An 18,079-nucleotide genomic window follows, 5' to 3' on the forward strand; every position below is an offset into this window, starting at 1 on the left:
TTACATTCTTGGATTTTTTCCCTATTGTAGTGGCAGTACATCTTTGGGCAGAGCAGTTCCGCAATCATAGGGTTTGTTTCAACACAGATAACCAGGCAGTAGTAGTGGTTCTTTCCAGACAGTCTGCGCGATCCACCAGGGTGGGAAACTTGTTATGGTCCTTCGTCCTCCTGTGTCTTGAGCAGAATATATATTTTTCAGCCAAATTCGTACCTGGCATTAATAATGACATCGCGGATGCTCTGTCTCGCTTTCAGATGGAGCGCTTCTGCTCATTAGTGCCAGATGTGGAAAAATCATTGATGCCTTTCCCGGAGCATCTCTGGAGTCTTGGGAGGAAGAAGTGATGAAGGGAGTATTCGGTGCAGTTGCCCCTTCCACAATGAGATCATACAATAAAGCGTGGGCTGACTTCTGCAATAGAATACCCAGCACGAGGCAGAACTTCATTCCCTCAATGAGGGAGGTCCTCTGCTACTTAGCCCACCTGAAGGAGCTGGGCAGGGCACCAAAGACTCTCAATATTCAGTCCGCAGGGATGTCATATTTTTGTAAAACCTTTTTCGCCACCGACCCATGCGCTGAATTTATAGTGCGCAAGACTTTAGAGGGTTGGGGCCGGCTCCAGCCCCCAAGCTCTGACAAGAGGAGGCCCATAACTTATGATATTCTGACCCAGATTCACACAAAAATACGTGCAATATGCTGGTCAAAATATGAAGCTCGCCTATTCCCTGCCGCTTATTCCATAGCCTTCTTTGGTGCCCTGTGCATAGGGGAGGTAGTTTGTGAGGGAGGGGTTGCCCACTGCCAGAGTGGCATTCTCGTAAGTGATCTGACCCTATCAAGGAATGACCTAATCATTCAAGTAAGGAGCTCTAAGACAGACCAACAGGGTAGGGGGGTCCTCATCCGGTTATCAGCCGCACAAGGTACTGGTCCCTGCCCGGTTAGGGATACAAGGCGTTTCCTCTACTTAAGACCCAATAGCCCCGGCCCCTTTTTCTTTCTTTTTTTTATAATATTTTTTATTAGTTTTATATAATACAGAAAAAAGAATAAAGAACGTATTGTAAAAGTAAAAAAGAAAGGTTACAAATTTTTCTTACTCCTTTTTCCAGATCTATTGGACTTCCCCACGTCCTCCCAACCCTGCATTCTCTGTGATGCATAACGTCTGCAATTTGTTAACTTGTTTCAATACTTATTATATCTTCCTTTTTATCATGTTACCCAATTTCAAATGTAATATAACCCAAATCATGTACATTTTCATTTTAACACAATAAAGTTGTTTCATTATTCTATCTCTGACTCCTTGTACCTTAATTTCCATTTCTTTAATTTAACATTACTGAAGCTAGAATTTCCTAGAGGTTGCGTTTTTTAACATTCATACAACTTATAACGTTTTTCCAAATAGTCTTTAAATTTTCTCCAATCCTCCTCGAATGTTTCTTCTCCCAAGTCTCGGATTCTGCCAGTCATTTCGGCCAGTTCCATATAGTCCATCAACTGCGTGTGCCATTCCTCCAGTGTGGGTAAATCTTGTGTCTTCCAATATTTTGCAATCAGAATCCTTGCTGCTGTAGTAGCATACATAAAAAAAGTTCTGTCCTTCTTAAACACTCTCCGGTCCACCATGCCCAGAAGGAAGGCCTCTGGTTTCTTAGGTAAGGTAAATCTCAGTACCTTTTTTAGTTCATTATGAATCATTTCCCAGAAGGCCTTCACTTTCGGGCAGGTCCACCAGAGGTGAAAGAATGTCCCTTCCGCCTCTTTACATTTCCAGCATTTATTATCAGACAGGTGATATATCTTAGCAAGCTTGACTGGGGTCATGTACCACCGGTATATCATTTTCATAATGTTTTCCTTCAAGGCACTACATGCCGTAAATTTCATTCCGGTGTTCCATAACCTTTCCCAGTCTTCAAACATAATGTTATGCCCCAAATCCTGCGCCCACTTTATCATGGTGGATTTGACTGTCTCATCCTGAGTATTCCATTTAAGCAGCAGGTTATACATTCTCGAAAGTAGTTTACTTTTTGGTTCTAACAATTCTGTCTCTAGTTTCGATTTTTCCACCTGGAATCCAACCTTCTTATCTACTTTAAAGACCTCTTGAATTTGTGCATAATGCAACCAATCTCGCACCTTGTTTTTTAGTTTTTCCAAGCTCTGCAACCTCCAATTGTCTCCAATCTTTTCAATGATTTCCCCATATTTAGGCCAATTGGCTTCCATATTAGGTCTCTTACGTGCCTTGGCCTCCACCGGTGAGAGCCACCTCGGAGTCTTACTCTCCAATAAGTCTTTATATTTTGTCCAGACCATTAAAATTGCTCTCCTGACAATGTGGTTTTTAAACAATTTGTGCACTTTAACCTTGTCATACCACAAATATGCATGCCACCCAAAAGCATTGTCAAACCCTTCCAGATCTAGGACATCAGTGTTTTCCAGTAAAATCCAATCTTTCAACCAGCAGAAGGCTGCAGATTCATAATATAACCTCAAGTCTGGCAGGGCAAATCCCCCTCTTTCTTTCGCATCAGTTAGTATCTTAAACTTTATTCGGGGCTTTTTGCCCTGCCAAACAAACTTAGAGATATCCTTCTGCCACTTTCCAAAACATTCCACCTTGTCCACGACCTGTAGGGTCTGAAACAAAAATAGCATTTTTGGCAATACATTCATCTTTATAGCTGCTATTCGGCCCAACAAGGAAAGTTTCAATCTTGACCATGTTTCCAAATTTCTTTTGATTTCTAACCAACATTTCTCGTAGTTATCCTTAAACAAATTCAAATTTTTGGAGGTCAGATACACCCCTAGGTATTTTACTTTTTTAACCACATTTAATTCTGTTTCCTTCACAAACTCATCTGTTTCTGTACTTGTCAAATTTTTTGCTATAACCTTAGTTTTTTGCTTGTTCAGCTTAAATCCCGCCACCCGACCAAAATCCGAAATTAATTCTAACACTCTTTTAGTACTAGAGACAGGCTCCTGCAATGTTAATACCAGGTCATCTGCAAATGCTTTCAATTTATATTGTTTCACTCCGACCTCAATTCCCTGTACCAACCGGTCCTTTCTAATCATGTTCAATAGCACCTCCAGAACTGAAATAAACAATAGGGGGGATAGGGGGCACCCCTGCCGTGTCCCTTTTTCAATTTTAAACTCCTCTGTCACCACATTGTTTACTATCAATTTCGCTTTTTGTTCTGAATATATTGCTTCTATTCCATTTTCAAACCCCCGCCCCACTCCCATCCCTTCCAAATTAGCCCCGGCCCCTTTTTCATTCACGTGGATGGATCGCTCTTGGCTAGACACAAGTTTACACGGGTGATGCGCATGGCTTTGGCAGCATGCGGTCTGCCCGCGGCCGAATTTGCGGCTCACTCTTTTCGGATTGGGGCCGCTACCACTGCTGTGCACCTCGGGCTCTCAACAGAGAGGATAAAGGACCTGGGCCGGTGGAAATCTAATGCATACAGAGCTCACGTAAGAAAGAATCTATGACTAGCGGTTGTACTCCTGACCTTGGTTTTTCTGTCTATTTGCTTTTCAGAATTCAGGAAGGTGCGCATTTGGTTGGTGGGCCACAGCATTGTGCATTGGGCCAAGAATCGTGCCATGAGTACCGGGTTGGGGCAAAACTTGAACTTACCTGCAAATGTTGAGCTGGCGTGGATAGCGCGAAGAGGGATGCGCTGGAGCAAATTCAAGCCAGCCGTGATGGCGAGAGCCGCCTCTGAGGGCCCACCTGATGCCCTGGCTATCCAGTTGGGGGGAAACGACCTAGCATACCACAAAGCTATTGACTTGAGATGGAACATTTTTGACGATTTTGCTGATCTGATGGCGGTTTACCCAAACATTACTATCTTGTGGTCCTCATTGCTCGAGAGGAGGACATGGAGGGATTGTTTGAGCCCGGTTGGAATCAATAAAGCAAGAAAGGGCTTGCAGCGGGCTGTGGAGCGTAGAGTGGCGGCACTGGGCGGGTGTGTCATTGGCCACCCAAGCATCCAGTACAGCAATGAGGCCCTCTACAGATGGGATGGCGTGCATCTGTCAGATCCTGGAAACGATATTTGGTTGGGGGACAACATAGCAGGGATTAGGAATTGGTTACAGGTTTGAAGGTATTGGCGGCGAGCTTTGCTCGAGTGGCGGTTAGGCATTGGCAGGGGTTGATTGTTATGCAAATGAATGGGGGGAAGGAAGCGCCATCACCTTCCCCCAATGAAAAGGGTAGTCCGGTAGAGGTCTCCGGGGGGGGGGGGGTTGCCTTGTCCGAAACCTAGGGAGGTAAGGGCCTCCGGCACACCCCCGAGCGGTGACACCCATGGGATCCTAGTTGGCGTACTTCAACAGGACTCCCACGGCTTGTGGATAACCCTTCCCGGTCTCCATGCTGGGTAGTCGATAGGAGCCAATGCCTAAGGCCAATACCTTTCAATTCTGTAATCAATAATAGTTGTGGCCTTTTTATGCCCATTAACCTTAAATAATGTGTCCAGTGTCTTCATTTCACATGGGGGATTGGGCCTTGCCACGCAACCACTGTGTCCAGGTTACCAAGCAATTGACCTATCTCCAAGACCCAAGGCCTCCAGTTTTTCACGGTTCAAGCTCAGTTTGTTGGCTGTCATGCACCATGGCATCCAAGCATGAATCCACAGTTTCACTCCAAAACTCCAGTTGACTCTTCCCAACAGCTTATTGATGTTCAATAGCCACTGCATACCCTCCAACATTCCTCAGATGAAAAATGGACATTTCTCACTCCCCACAACTGACACTCCCCCCATTTTTGACCCCCCACCCCATACCCCCCCCACAGCATTTTCAATCAGAAGAATGGCAAGTTCCACAAGCACATCACAAACAGGACACAGCACGTACATCCTCCACTGACGTGAGAATACCCCATTATCCCAGTTTTAATTTATTTCATGTTTGGTACATTTACGAAAGAAAACCATGCACCAATAAATAAATTTTAGAAAGTGGCAACTTTAGACACAAACATAAAAGATTTTTTGGGTAGAAGCAAAATCTAGACTCTTTGCACTCCTCCCGCCATGCCGCCCAGGGAGGCCTTGCCCTCTGCTTGCCCCTCGGATCCATTGCATTATGTGGGGAAGAGCCTCAGTTTTAGCAGCCTCTCTTGCTGTAACATTTGCCATCTCTGCATATTCTAAGGCTTTCACCATCCATTCTTCCTTTCGGGGTATTCTCACAACTTCACACGTCTGAGCATAAAGAAAAGATCCCTTGCCACTGTAGCTGCATACATAAACAGAGTTTGGAATTTTGCTGACCAATAACACCTGCCAGAAGGGCTCTGGACTCTTGGAAACATCAGTTTGAATTCCCCCCCCCCCATTATATATCATGCTCCAAAAGACCTTAGCCTTCCTACAGGTCTACAACATGTGACAGAATGGCCCCGTGCAATTCTTACATTTCCAACATTTTTTTGGTACATTCTTATATATTCGATCTAAGCTCTTCAGAGTGAAATAACATCGGTACATCATCTTATAATAATTCCCTCTTATAATATGAAGAAGAAGATGGTGAGGGAAGAGGACATGAGCCCAATGTCACTCTCCCCACCCCCTCCATTGTGATTACCAACATCTCAGAGTCCCATTCTTCTTAGAAGAAACAATGTGAAGAATCTAAGCTTACAGTAAATTATATAGCAGCATTATATATTACACAAATATATACATAATACAGTGGTACCTCAGGTTAAAAACTTATTTCAGGGTATTCTCAAAATTTTCCAGCTGTGAGCATAAAGATCCCTTGATTTGGAATTTTGCTGATCAATATCCCCAGCCAGAAGGGTTCTGGACTCTTGGAAAAGTCAGTCTGATTTTTTATTTTTTTCAAAATCATTGTATAACATGCCCAAAAAGAACTTACCCTCCTTGCAGGTCCATCCCATGTGACAGAATGACCCCTTGCAATATTTACATTTCCAACACTTATTAGGTACATTCTTATACATTTGAGCTAACCTCAAGGGGGCCACCAGGGGCGCATTGGAAGATGGCCGACAATAACATCTCTCTGACCCACATGAGGTAATTAAGAGGCTGCTATGGGAAGTATGCAGTCTTCCTGGCCCCACCAAGGGGATGGGGGGGGACTGCCTTGCCAGCGGTGTCCATAATTCACCCCCGGATTCTAAAGAAGGGGGTGCGGACACTTGGCACAAGCCCTTGTGTGAAGTCAGCTCTTCCCGGATGCTGTCTCCAATCAGCGCACTGGTTCATTTAGCTCGAAACATATAATTGGAAATATATAATTGGAAAGAAGCTAAAGCACATACATCAAGCGAAGATTGGGAGATAAGACTGCTGGTTAATGGATCTCTGGGAGCGGAGCGACGGGCAGGACAAATAAATCAAGTGATGAATCACCATTAAAAGACTGGTATGTTTGGTGCGAAATGGAAAGGGGGGTGGAGGAAAAAACTTTTCTTTTTCTTTGCCTTATGTGAGTATTAATAACCCTCCACCCCAGAAAGAAGAATCTTTGCAATTTCTTAATCACAAGCAGGAATTCAAGAACTGTGTGGAGTGAATTATCGATCAAAGAGAGGATTGGTAAACATCGGAGAACAGAGGAAGGTTTTATAACACTGTTTCAAATGGCACAGGCTTGCCTAAGAAGGATGGGGGGGGAGGACCAGGGTCATTGGAATGTGAATGCTTTTAGGAATGTGATCTAGACCTTGGCAGAGCCTTCTGAGATATGTCTGGCAAGCCTGGGAAAACCAACCGGACAGACCGAGGGAAAGTCTCTTTACGGAGGTGTGGAAATGGCGGCTGTCCTTATGTGATATAATTTTTGGAGAGTGGAAAACCCACACAGAGGATGTTTGTTTTCAACCCGCTTGAGAAGATTATTAGAGATCACAAAGGAATATATGATAACAACAAGAAAATGAGGAAAGTAACGAAGAGACTATCTGGACAGAACTGGACAGAATTGTCTAATTAAAGCAGCAATATAAGTGATGTTTGGACACCTTTTCGGAGCTTGATGTATGGGTACCCCCAACAAAAATTTAAAAATTTGGCTGTATAATTTGGAACTAATGTGATTTGGAAATAATGTGATTTGATTGGCCTGTTAATAAAAATTATATTTTAAAAAAAGAAAGAAACTGTTCTTAACCTGAGTTACCACTTTAGCTAATGGGGCCTCCCTGCTGCTGCCGCGCCGCCAGAGCATGATTTCTGTTCTCATCCTGAAGCAAAGTTCTTAACCCGAGGTACTATTTCTGAGTTAGCAGAGCCTGTAACCTGAAGCATCTGTAACCCGAGGTACCACTGTACTAACATTGCAACAAGAAAACTCTCCCAGGACATCTGTGGTGCTGCCACTCTCCATCTCTCATTGTCCAAATGCCAAATCCACATCATTCACGATGTCTTTGAGTTTCATCAGCATCACAAGAGAAACCAAAGCAAAGGACATGGAGCTGTGCTTGTGTATATCCAACCCCAGTAAAAGATAGTCCCTTAAATCTGCAATCTCCTCTGCACACAGACCTGCAATCCCCCCCCCCACCTGCTCTTAACTCTGTTGTTGTTTAGTCGTGTCCGACTCTTCATGACCCCCTGGACCAGATCACCCCAGGCACTCCTGTCACCCACTGCCTCCCACAGTTTGGTCAAATTCATGTTAATGGCTTCGAGAACACTGTCCAACAATCTTGTCTTCTGTCATACCCTTCTCCTACCCTCAATCTTTCCCAGAATCAGGGTCTTTTCCAGGGAGTCTTCTCTTCTCATGAGGTGGCCAAAGTATCGGAGTCTCAGCTTCAGGATCTGTCCTTCCAGTGAGCACTCAGGGCTGATTTCTTCAGAAGGGATAGGTTTGATCTTTTTGCAGGCCATGAGACTCTCTAACTCTAATCAACTTATTTTAAAGAGCAAGTGGACCAATTCCTTACCCCAAACAAGTGCATTTAATGGCAGTGAGGGGATGCGGGTCACTGTGCATTTTATTACTGTACCACAAAGAAAACTGTGGAGAGACATTTGTCCCCCTTTCAAAAAAGTTCATACTGTCAGGGATACTGCCTTGGCTTCCAGAAGCCTAATCCAATTTCAGTGCTGTAACCTGATGGGACCCGTTTCCCCACATCCAGGGTTGAGAAATTGAGGCTGGCACAGATTAGGAGGGACGTGTCCTTGGAGTTATTGGAAGGGGGAAGAGATTTAATTGGTTTTCAACACTGTGCTTTATATTATGGTATAGCATAATTAGAATTCTAGCAATTTATGACACTGTCCTGAATCCATTGTTCCTGGGTGCTGGCAAAGTACTCCTTGCAATCCTCTATAAATTCCTCCAACTAAGCCTCTTCATGCATCAGTTCCTTGCTTGGGCCAGTGCTGTTCTCGAACTCCTTCCTGCCTCTTCAGCTCTCTAGAATGATGAAGATACTCCTGATCTCCTGCCTCCTCTTGGCCCTGCTTCCTCCAGGTGAGCAGAACCACAACTGCTGTGCTGTTCATCATGATTCCAGGAAGGAACGAAGCGGGGGGGGTTTGTTGCCAATATTCAATTTTTATTTAACCAAATGTGTACAGAGAGGTGTGGCATCGCCAAGTACATTGGGGGAACAAGAAAGGCAGTAGTTCACTCTTCAATAAACCAGAATCCTGGCTCATATTTAAAGCAAAGCGTAAGTTTCTTGCATTTGTAGAAATTTATGATAGGAGACAATGTATAGGCACTATTCTTCTCATATTTTGGAAGGGAATTACCCGGCCCCCCATGCAAACAATATGTTTCCTGATGTTACACACCACCCGAATCTCTGAGTGGAGTCAGATGCCAGGGGTACCAGATGTGCTTACCAGAGTCTGTCATGTTTGTTGGTGTTGATGGGAGTTGTAGTACAGGGTTAAAGGTTTTCCCACACCTTCTCTACTGGTCCTCTCCCTCAACCTGCAGGAGTCATCTTGGACAGTCATTCTCTGGTCTATGCAAGACCCACCCCCCATTCAGAGTTTAAGAACTACAGAGGGAATATATATAGAAAGCATTATGTAGCTGAACAATGGTCCATCTAGTCTAACCTCTTGTTCTTGCCATGGGTCCTATGGGAAGCCCGTAAGAAAGATCTGAGTGCAACAGCTCCCTTTCTGCGGTTTCCAGTAACTAGTATTCAGACAAATAGTGCCTCCAATGTTGCAGAAAAAATATATCACTTGAGGATGGTAACCATGTATTTATCTAGTCCGCTTTTGAAGCTATCCAAGTCGATGGCCTTTGCTACCTCTTGTAAGATGAAGTTTGGAGCAGAAAGTGTTGTGTTCATGTACCTTGATGCAGACCTATTCCTCCTACACAGTTACTAATGTTTTCCAAATCCATTTTCCCCCTGCAGTGGCATCTCTGATATGTGAGTCTTGTTTCGGTCAAGGAAGATATTGCAGAAATACCACCACTGAGGAGTGTGACGATTCCAGTGACCAGTCCTGTTTGTCTGCCATTGGAGTAGGCAAACTGTGTAAGTGAGAAGAACTTTCATTCTCTTTGATCACCAAAACGCAAACCCCCTGACTCACTTTCTAAGGCCATATCTTAGCCACAATCCACGGAACATGACTTTTCATAAAGTGGTGTTCTAGGTTCTGCATTGCCTGTAGGAGCAGGGAAGAAATTCAAGTCAGTTCATATTTTAAAGGTGCGTTTACTCAATTGGCAGAGCAAAACAAAGCCATCCTTCAGAATCTGCCCTTATCCCATTTTTGCAATTCAGTTGTCCAGCCATGCAATCAATAGAGAAATGCACACACTAGGGTAAAGTGTGCATAGAATAACGTAGAACAGCTTTTGTAGTTGGAGTGAGTCTGTCAGGTTCCCATCTCCCAGGCCAAGTGAAAAATGACCTGCAAGGGAGAGAGCTAGTTTGCCAGGATTCACAGCCAATATGGTCAACAAACATCCCCCCACCCCCATGGGGGAAACCATGACTTCTTAAATCAGTATGACCCTACAGATAGGGCCTAAGAGTAAAAATTACATTCACACTAAATGTTGATGGGGGCGGGAGTTGGAAACTGACATGAAAATGTGGAGAAATGAACTTAAAATAAGAAACCAAGAGAAACTGACACTGACATCGTAATAATAATAATAATAATAATAATAATAATAATAATAATTTATTTGTACACCGCCCACCTGGCTGGCTTTCCCCAGCCACTCTGGGCGGCTTCCATAGAAACCAAAAATACACTAAAATATCACACGTTAAAAACTTCCCTGAACCGGGCTGACATATTGCCCCTTCCTAATTGCCTGTTGTACATGCTCCCTTTATGAGCTCCATCACCGAGTCTCATTGGTCCAGTTACAGGGTGGATTTGATTTCAATTACTAGTCAGTAAGACTTGATTTAATTTATTTATTTTTACAGAAAGACTAATTCTTGCTGGTATAATCTTAGTATTTACAATGAGATGAAGGTTTCCTTTTTCGAATAATAAATTTTCAGAGTAGTTTTTACAGTTATATCAAAAATTTCTGATTTGGTTATACTATTAGAAATACATTGACAGATACTTATGAATTTTTTGTGAGGTTTAATAAATTAACTGTTTATATTTGGACAATTTTCTGCTGTACTTTATTGGAAGGGAAAAATAATCATTTAATTATTAACAAGTTAAACAATTTATTTAACTAAAAGAATAACATTATAACATATGTATCCATGTTTGTTAACTGATGTGGTTAAATGCTTTTTTAAGAAATACATTGGAGGGAGTTATAGCACACATAACAATAACAATAACAATAACAATAACAATAACAATAACAATAACAATAATAATAATAATAATAATAATAATAATAATAATAATAATTTGTTATTTGTACCCCGCCCATCTGGTTGGGTTTCCCCAGCCACTCTGGGCGGCTTCCAACAAAGATGAAAGATATACTAAAATGTCACATATTAAAAACTTCCCTGAAAAACTTAAAACAAATCCTTATTTCCTGATGAGGATAGCCTTTGGACTATAATGTAACTTAAATAGAAAACTATCTTTAGAAAGATTTTTCCACCAAAAGCAATTTTTTTAAAAAAAAATACAATTTAAATTTTAAAAATTCTGATTTAAATTTTAAAAACTGATTATTTTGATATTTTTTTTAAAAAAAAATTGATTTTAATCCACCCTGTCCAGTTACCTGGGCAGCCACAAAACTTATTTCATTGATGAATTCCTTCCCATGAAACCTCTTGAACTGGTCCCATTCAATAAAGAGAAGGGTGGTAGAAACCTATGGACAGCCAAAGGTTTTCCATTCCTGACTCACATTCAACAAATAAATAAATAAAACTGGAAAAATCTCTTTCTGCTCCAAGCAGGTCCTGCTCAAGACAATTGGATACCTGAGGCAGACCATGAAATGTTCCCCACCCCGCAGACCCGGAAGAAAGGGTGACTGAAGATAAGGCCTGGGCAATTTATTGATATATCACCCCAGGACCGGTATGAGGGGCAGACCATGATGACAGATTCACTCAGCAGTAAATCGGTGGGGGAAACCCTGCCTATCCTGAGTCCCTCTGCCTCCAGCACCCAGCACACTGAGGAAAAACAAAACAAGCAGCAACCTGCAGCTGGAGGCAGAGGGACTCAGGAGGGGTGGCAGTTTCATGAAGGATATATCGCTGAGTGAAATCACCATTGTGTTCTGTCTCTCATACCGGCAGTGGGAGAAACAAGCTGCATGATGAGGTTTATAAAGGTTATTCCTCCCTCCCTCCTTAAACTGCTTGGGTTAAGAGCACACCGCTGCCCTCACCTCAGCCAAGCAATTTTGCGGAAACCCCAAATGAGCCAGTAGTGGGGTAAAGGCTCAGTTAAAGTGCTCCTCCTCCCCAGCTGCAAGAGCCTGCGTGGAGTGCAGACTCCGGCCAGAGACAGCCTTGGCTGCCACCTGGCTGCCTTTTTCAGCATAGGAGGAAAGACGGAAGCCACTCTGCCAGTCGAAGGCAGCCAGGCACTGCAGGCAGCCCTGCAAGGCACAGGTAGGGTGGCTTTGCAGCCTGCGCTTTGCGAATGACCACCCCACAAGGAAAGAGGCAGTGTGCCTGCACGGGCACCAGCGAGGCGGAGGGAGCCTCAGAAAGGAGCTCTGAGGTGTTATTTGATGCGGGTGGCGCTGCTATTTAAACCACAGAGCCTAGGGACTTGCTGATCAGAATGTCAGTGGTTCGAATCCCCGCGACGGGGTGAGCTCCCGTTGCTCGGTCCCTGCTCCTGCCAACCTAGCAGTTTGAAAGCACGTTAAAGTACAAGTAGATAAATAGATCAAGGTAAATAGGTCTGGCGTCAACGTAAATGGCATTTCTGTGAACTGCTCTGGTTCGCCAGAAGTGGCTTGGTCCTGCTGGAACATGACCCGGAAGCTGTATGCCGGCTCCCTCGGCCAATAAAGCGAGATGAGCGTCGCAACCCCAGAGTCGGTCACGACTGGACCTAATGGTCAGGGGTCCCTTTACCTTTTAAACTTGCAACGGGGAAAATCTGAAACCAGCGAGACGAACTGTTTGAAAAGGACTGGAGTAGATTTGTACCATATATGAATAGACATAGCAAACATTTTAAAACATTTGCAGGATTGATTTAAAATATTTTGTTAGGTTATGATTTGATACCTGTTTATAAATATTAGAAGTAAGTCTTTTAAGTATGGAGATAAAGTAAATAGGGTGATTTAGAAATGCAAAATAAAAGTGATTGCATATGGAAGTCAGGGAGGGGGTGGGAGGAAGTCAATGCTCAATTTGAGCAAACATATATGTGATGTAGAAATTTTATTTGGTTGTTATAAAGGAAAAAAGAAATTTTAATAAACATTATATTAAAAAAGAAAAAGGAAGGAGCTTCAAGGTCCCTGCCACGAACTACAGGGACATGGGGTGGCTCAGCTGGGGGAGAGGAACTGACGAGGAGGTGGCAGATCTTGCCTCCAAGGATCAAAGCACAGCTTCAAAGGCAGCAGCATCAGGCAATGCTTTTCTTGGTGGTCAGATCCCCTGCCCCTCTGGATGCTGCCGCATAAGGTGATCGTCAATCCTTGCCTCATGGGTGGACCAGCCCTATCTCCAGGTCTAGTTGTTTCCTATTCCAATTCTTTCTTTTATAGCACTTTTGGGGTCAAAATTGGTTCTCAAGTCCTGCATCGATACAGAGTTGTGTGAGGAAAACTATTCCAGTGTCTCCATAAGCTCAGCACTGTACCTCCACAGCATGTCAACCTGCTGCAATACAGATATGTGCAACAGCGGATCTCCTGAAAGTAAGTATCATCAGGAAAGATGATCTCACAAAACCCAAGCAATGAGAGATGTCAAAGAAAGACAAACAAGTTTTTGGCAGTGTCCTGATGTCAGCGACTGGCTAGACAAGGAGGAATGGTGGTAGCCAGTCACTCCAGGAGGTGCCTGAGGGTGACACTAAGAAAGAAAATTTATTTGAGCTTTATTTGGGGGGTTGAAAGTCATTCATTATTACCGTTAGAGACTTCTGTATCCAGCTGAGAGTAAAATTTTTCTTTAATGCCTTCATTAGCATCCAGTGTTGGTGGATAAGCACTTATAATAGCAGCCTGTTGGTTTTTGGTGAACTTTATTTGGGGGGGGGGTGTGAGAGTCACTCATTATTACTGTTAGAGACTTTTGACAGGAGCTTCACAAGATCATTTTTGATAGCATGCAAACCCACTCACCATGACAAGGTGATGATCCAGCGAGTGAGAAGGCAGTATGATACCTCTGGATTGGCCAGGCCTTCTACAAACATCCGCGACATGGGCTCATGTCTTCGCCAACAGAACAGTGCTTTCTAAGAGGATATTTGTATTATTAAACAACATAGCATAGTAAAAGAAAGACTGCAGATAGAACAAAACCAAAAACCATGTATCAATAACAAGATTAATTGAACAGCATGCAGCATTCATGAGCAAATTTTACAAGGGAGCTTCACAGTTCTACCTTAGTCCTAAAAACATTCCTCACATGAGGAAAACCCCTATTCCCCTCACAGAGCTATGGATTAGCAAACAAACCCCACACAATAGCTCTTATTAGCTGGCATTTTTTCTTAGGTGAAATCATGATTTTACCAAAACTAAGCACATGTTGTCCCAGAAGTGTTTTTTAAGGATAAAACTACTAAGAGGTTTCTTTCTCTTTCCCGCTCTTGGGAAGAGGGCCATTTTGTAGAATTTTATCATCATTTTTGTGCATCTGTGGCTACCATTTTGTCTCTCAGAATGCCCCCCAGTGGTGCTCAGTGCTAAGCCCAATTGCTTAAAGTGATATCCCTGTGCTTGAAATGTTTGCTGTGAATGTGGCCCCTGTCAGAAATCTCTTGCACCATGCCTTAATGTAGCCCTGGATGAATGGAGCATGGCTGAAGTGCTGGAAGGTAGTAGGCATCCATCTTGGAAGGAATACAATTCCCACCCCTCACATACAGCAAGTTGTGGTTTGCATCTGCAAAAGAAATACATTGACTAACTCCAATGTTGGTGTGGTGTGGTGATTGTTTTCCAGTGCCTGAGAGTGAGACGAGGGAGCCCAATGGACTGAGGTGCCCGAGTTGCATCAACATCTTTTCAGAGGAGTGTGAGAGCAATAAGACGGTCAGCTGCAGAAATGATGAGGATCAATGCTTCTACCTTACGGCTAGCCTGGACTTCGGTGAGTCTTGAATGATGGAGTGCAGCTAATGCCCCATCTGTACTGCACATTTAAAGCATAGATTTTGTTAAATAAAAATACATCTTTAAATTTCCACTTTAAATTGGGGGGGGGTAGGATGGAGACCCACAGGCCCAGGGGCCAAAGGCATTCCTCTAGGACTCTCTCTCTCTCTGGCCTTTGGGATCCTCCTTAGCCACACCTCCTTTCCCTAGGCCACACCCCTCACAAGCCCCACTTCATACCCTACCTGTATGCTTTGGCCTGGCTGGATTGTTGCCCCTGAATCTTGGTCACCTGGAGGGAGAACAGAGAGGGGGGTTTGAATGTATCTAGAAAATGGCCTGCCGTGTAAAGGTGGATTTTACATATGTTTCCATTGGCATGTGGACCTCCCAGAAGGTCACCTAGACTGGAAAAAGGCTCTTGGTCTGAGAAAAGTTGCCCACCCTTCTGTTTGAGGGAGTGGAATTTGGATTCCAAAAATATGTGTGTGTGTTTTTCCCAACAGGGGGAAGCAGCATCCTGGGCGCTGTCCGAGGCTGTGCAACAGCTAGTGTGTGTGACTACATTGATGGGTTGCAAGAAACTGATATTGGATCATTGGGATTTGAGATCATTCAAACAGAGTGCACTGAGGCAATGGGCGATGATGCCACAGAAAACCCCACCGTTTTGACTAGCGGTTGAAGAAGGAGTGGTCTCAGCCTGAGGGCTCCCAGGCTTTCTTTCTAGAAGTCTAAAAGCTCCTCCTCAAAGACAGGCTGTATTTGACTTTTATGCACAAATGAGGTCATTGAATCATGTCCAAAATAAATATATATGGCAAATCATGTATGTTGTATCATTTTACCAAAAGGAACATTTGTTGGGGAAAATAATAGAGCTTGGAAATGGCAGATAGCTTTGGCAGCAGGCAGGGATGACTTTCAAGTCCAATTCGAATCAATAATTTGGGTGGTGCATCCCATTTCTCCACTTAAGGTAAAATGGGGAGGAAAAAGAAATGGAAGGAAGATAAAGTCCCTACTAGAGAAGAATGGCAGACTTTGGGCTGCCTTGCTGTCAAGAGTGGTCTATCCCATTTCGCCATTAGAGGTAAAATGGGGAGTGCCACAGCAGATGTGCTGCGCAACCCCCACCAAAGCTAATACTTCAGGAATTTCTTTAAGAATCAATTAATGAGTGCAGCATATTTTCTTCTGCAAAACCATGTAAATAATCTAAGGTATTTACTTTAAAGTTTGTTGTGGCCTGTCCCTCTTATACAAATTCAGATACTTTTTAAAGTGTCGTTTTGAAATTCCTGGGGGAGATTAATCAATGACAGCCCTATACTGGGACACATTTCAGTCATGTAACAGCTCAGACTGAATGTTGAGGCAGACGATTTGGCCTCACAGTTAGAGCGAGCCAGCAAGCTTTGCCTCCATTTTTTACTCGGGTTTCTCCTGGTTCCACAAAAGTTTGAGTTAATTCTTTCTTAGTAAAAACACAATTTTCACAGAGTGTTAGGCCTGATGAATACAACAGCTCATTTCCTGTGGGTTTTACTCCATGAAATCAGTTACCAAGATGAAAGATTAACAAACACCTCACATCTGCCTAAGTCTCCTCTCCAGGGCTTTTTCCATGACTGAGACTGTGTGCAACTGATCTCACCTCTACTCTTTTCATGCCCCTCCTGGGTTTTTTTTTTGGGGGGGGGGGAGTAGCCTGTTGCAGCAGGAGGAGGAAACACCTGTGACCAGAGGCACCAACCTGAGCCCCCCCCACACACACAAGCACAACATGATGGTATGACATCATGTCAGGCCATCACCTGCTGCCCTTCAAGTAGAGATGTGTATTGATGCTCGGAAAAGTTGTATTTATTAGATATTATCCTCCCTTCCTCACGTTTGTAAGTTCAGCAGAGTGTATCCCCTTGCTGCTTAAAAAGTCTTTCCTCCCCCCCCCCCTTAAAACAATAATCACACAGATTCTTGCTTGCCATAGGTAAAGATAACATATACTCATTCAGAATACTTGTTGAAGAGTAACTGATACAGCAGCTTTGTCCAGAGGCTTAAAATGGTGATCCAGTTACAAAGACATACTTTGGTCAAGCTGATGGTGGAGTCTGAGCTTTGGAGCTCAGACAAGCAAATGGTTCTACATTGCTGGAAGAATGATGATGAGAGAGCAAAGAGGGAGAGGAAGTGCCCACACCCTCAACAAATGGGGCACAGTGGGAGTGTCTTTCAGAGTTCCTTCTAGGAACCATACAGGAAGAAACTCACAGGGCTTCAGCTCCGGTCATGTGCCTATCTAACAAAAATGCATTGTTGGTTTGGCTGCATGGTTCATATCCCACACTTCACAGGCGGATGGCAGTCCCCTCAAAAGGCGGAGCACATCACCCACAGGAGAGGCAAGGAAGGTTCGCCTTGTCATTCACCTCTCACCTTGTGCACTTTCACCATGGGGGCCAGTAGGCAGGGGCATGTTGGCAGAAGAGGAAGCCGACAGAGGAAGTGTCATGGGATTTTATGTAGTTCTACACAAAATGTTAATGCTAGTCTTCACACAATATATGCAAACATTTTCGGAGGTCCCCCTTGTGACCCCAAGCCGAGAAACAATGTACCACCTGCACTCACACACACACACACCATACAGGAAGAAACTTACAGGGCTTCAGCTCCTGTCATTTGCCTATCTAGCAAACATACATTGTTGGTTGCACTGCACAGAGCAGAACACATAGTCCACAGGAGAGGCAAGGAAAGTCCGCCTTCTCATTCACCTCTCACCATGCCCAGTCATGCTACCTTTCACCAGGACTTCAGTGCCAACTCTCTATTTCCATGGGGTCAAGAAAGCAGCGGCATGTTGACAGAAGAGGAAGCAGAGGGAGGAAGAGGCCCCGCGGCATTTTATGTAGTCAAAATATAAATGCTAGTCTTCATACAATATATGCAAACATTTTCTGATGTCCCCCTTGTGATCCCAAACAGGGATGTACTACCTTCCACCCCCCATAGGCCCTGTGGAGGGGCATGTAGTGGCTGCATTTGGCCCCCAGGTCAGTGATTCTCCACTCCTGGTATAGATTACTCAAGGCCTCCATAGTTTCCCGTTTTTCTCTCTCCTTTGGCTTCCCTTACTCAGACAAATGAACAGCTTGGTGATTTTAGAAAGAAATTGTGAAACCATGTTTCTTCAGCAGAAGTGCTCCGCAGCACCGCACACATGTGCAGAAAGGGGGCCTCAGGTTATGAAGATTTGGGGATATGGCCAGGCCTCCGG

At 43.8% G+C, this 18,079-nt stretch overlaps 1 protein-coding gene across 2 annotated transcripts; it reads left to right on the top strand.

Moving 5' to 3' along the window:
• Nucleotides 1–445: 445 nt before the first annotated feature.
• On the top strand, nucleotides 446–4,281 carry LOC310849627 (uncharacterized protein). 2 transcript variants are annotated; one of them, XM_083750006.1, is made up of 2 exons: nucleotides 446–932; nucleotides 3,587–4,281. In XM_083750006.1, the coding sequence occupies exons 1-2, from the start codon at nucleotides 458–460 to the stop codon at nucleotides 4,159–4,161; spliced, it is 1,050 nt and encodes a 349-aa protein (XP_083606132.1). In that variant the 5' UTR covers nucleotides 446–457; the 3' UTR covers nucleotides 4,162–4,281. The 2 variants fall into 2 exon arrangements, with proteins under 2 accessions (XP_083606132.1, XP_083606133.1); XM_083750007.1 differs by having other exon boundaries at nucleotides 446–896.
• Nucleotides 4,282–18,079: the final 13,798 nt, after the last annotated feature.

The sequence above is a fragment of the Podarcis gaigeae genome (genome assembly GCF_964106915.1).
Source record: "Podarcis gaigeae genome assembly, chromosome: 8".
Lineage (NCBI taxonomy): Eukaryota > Metazoa > Chordata > Lepidosauria > Squamata > Lacertidae > Podarcis > Podarcis gaigeae.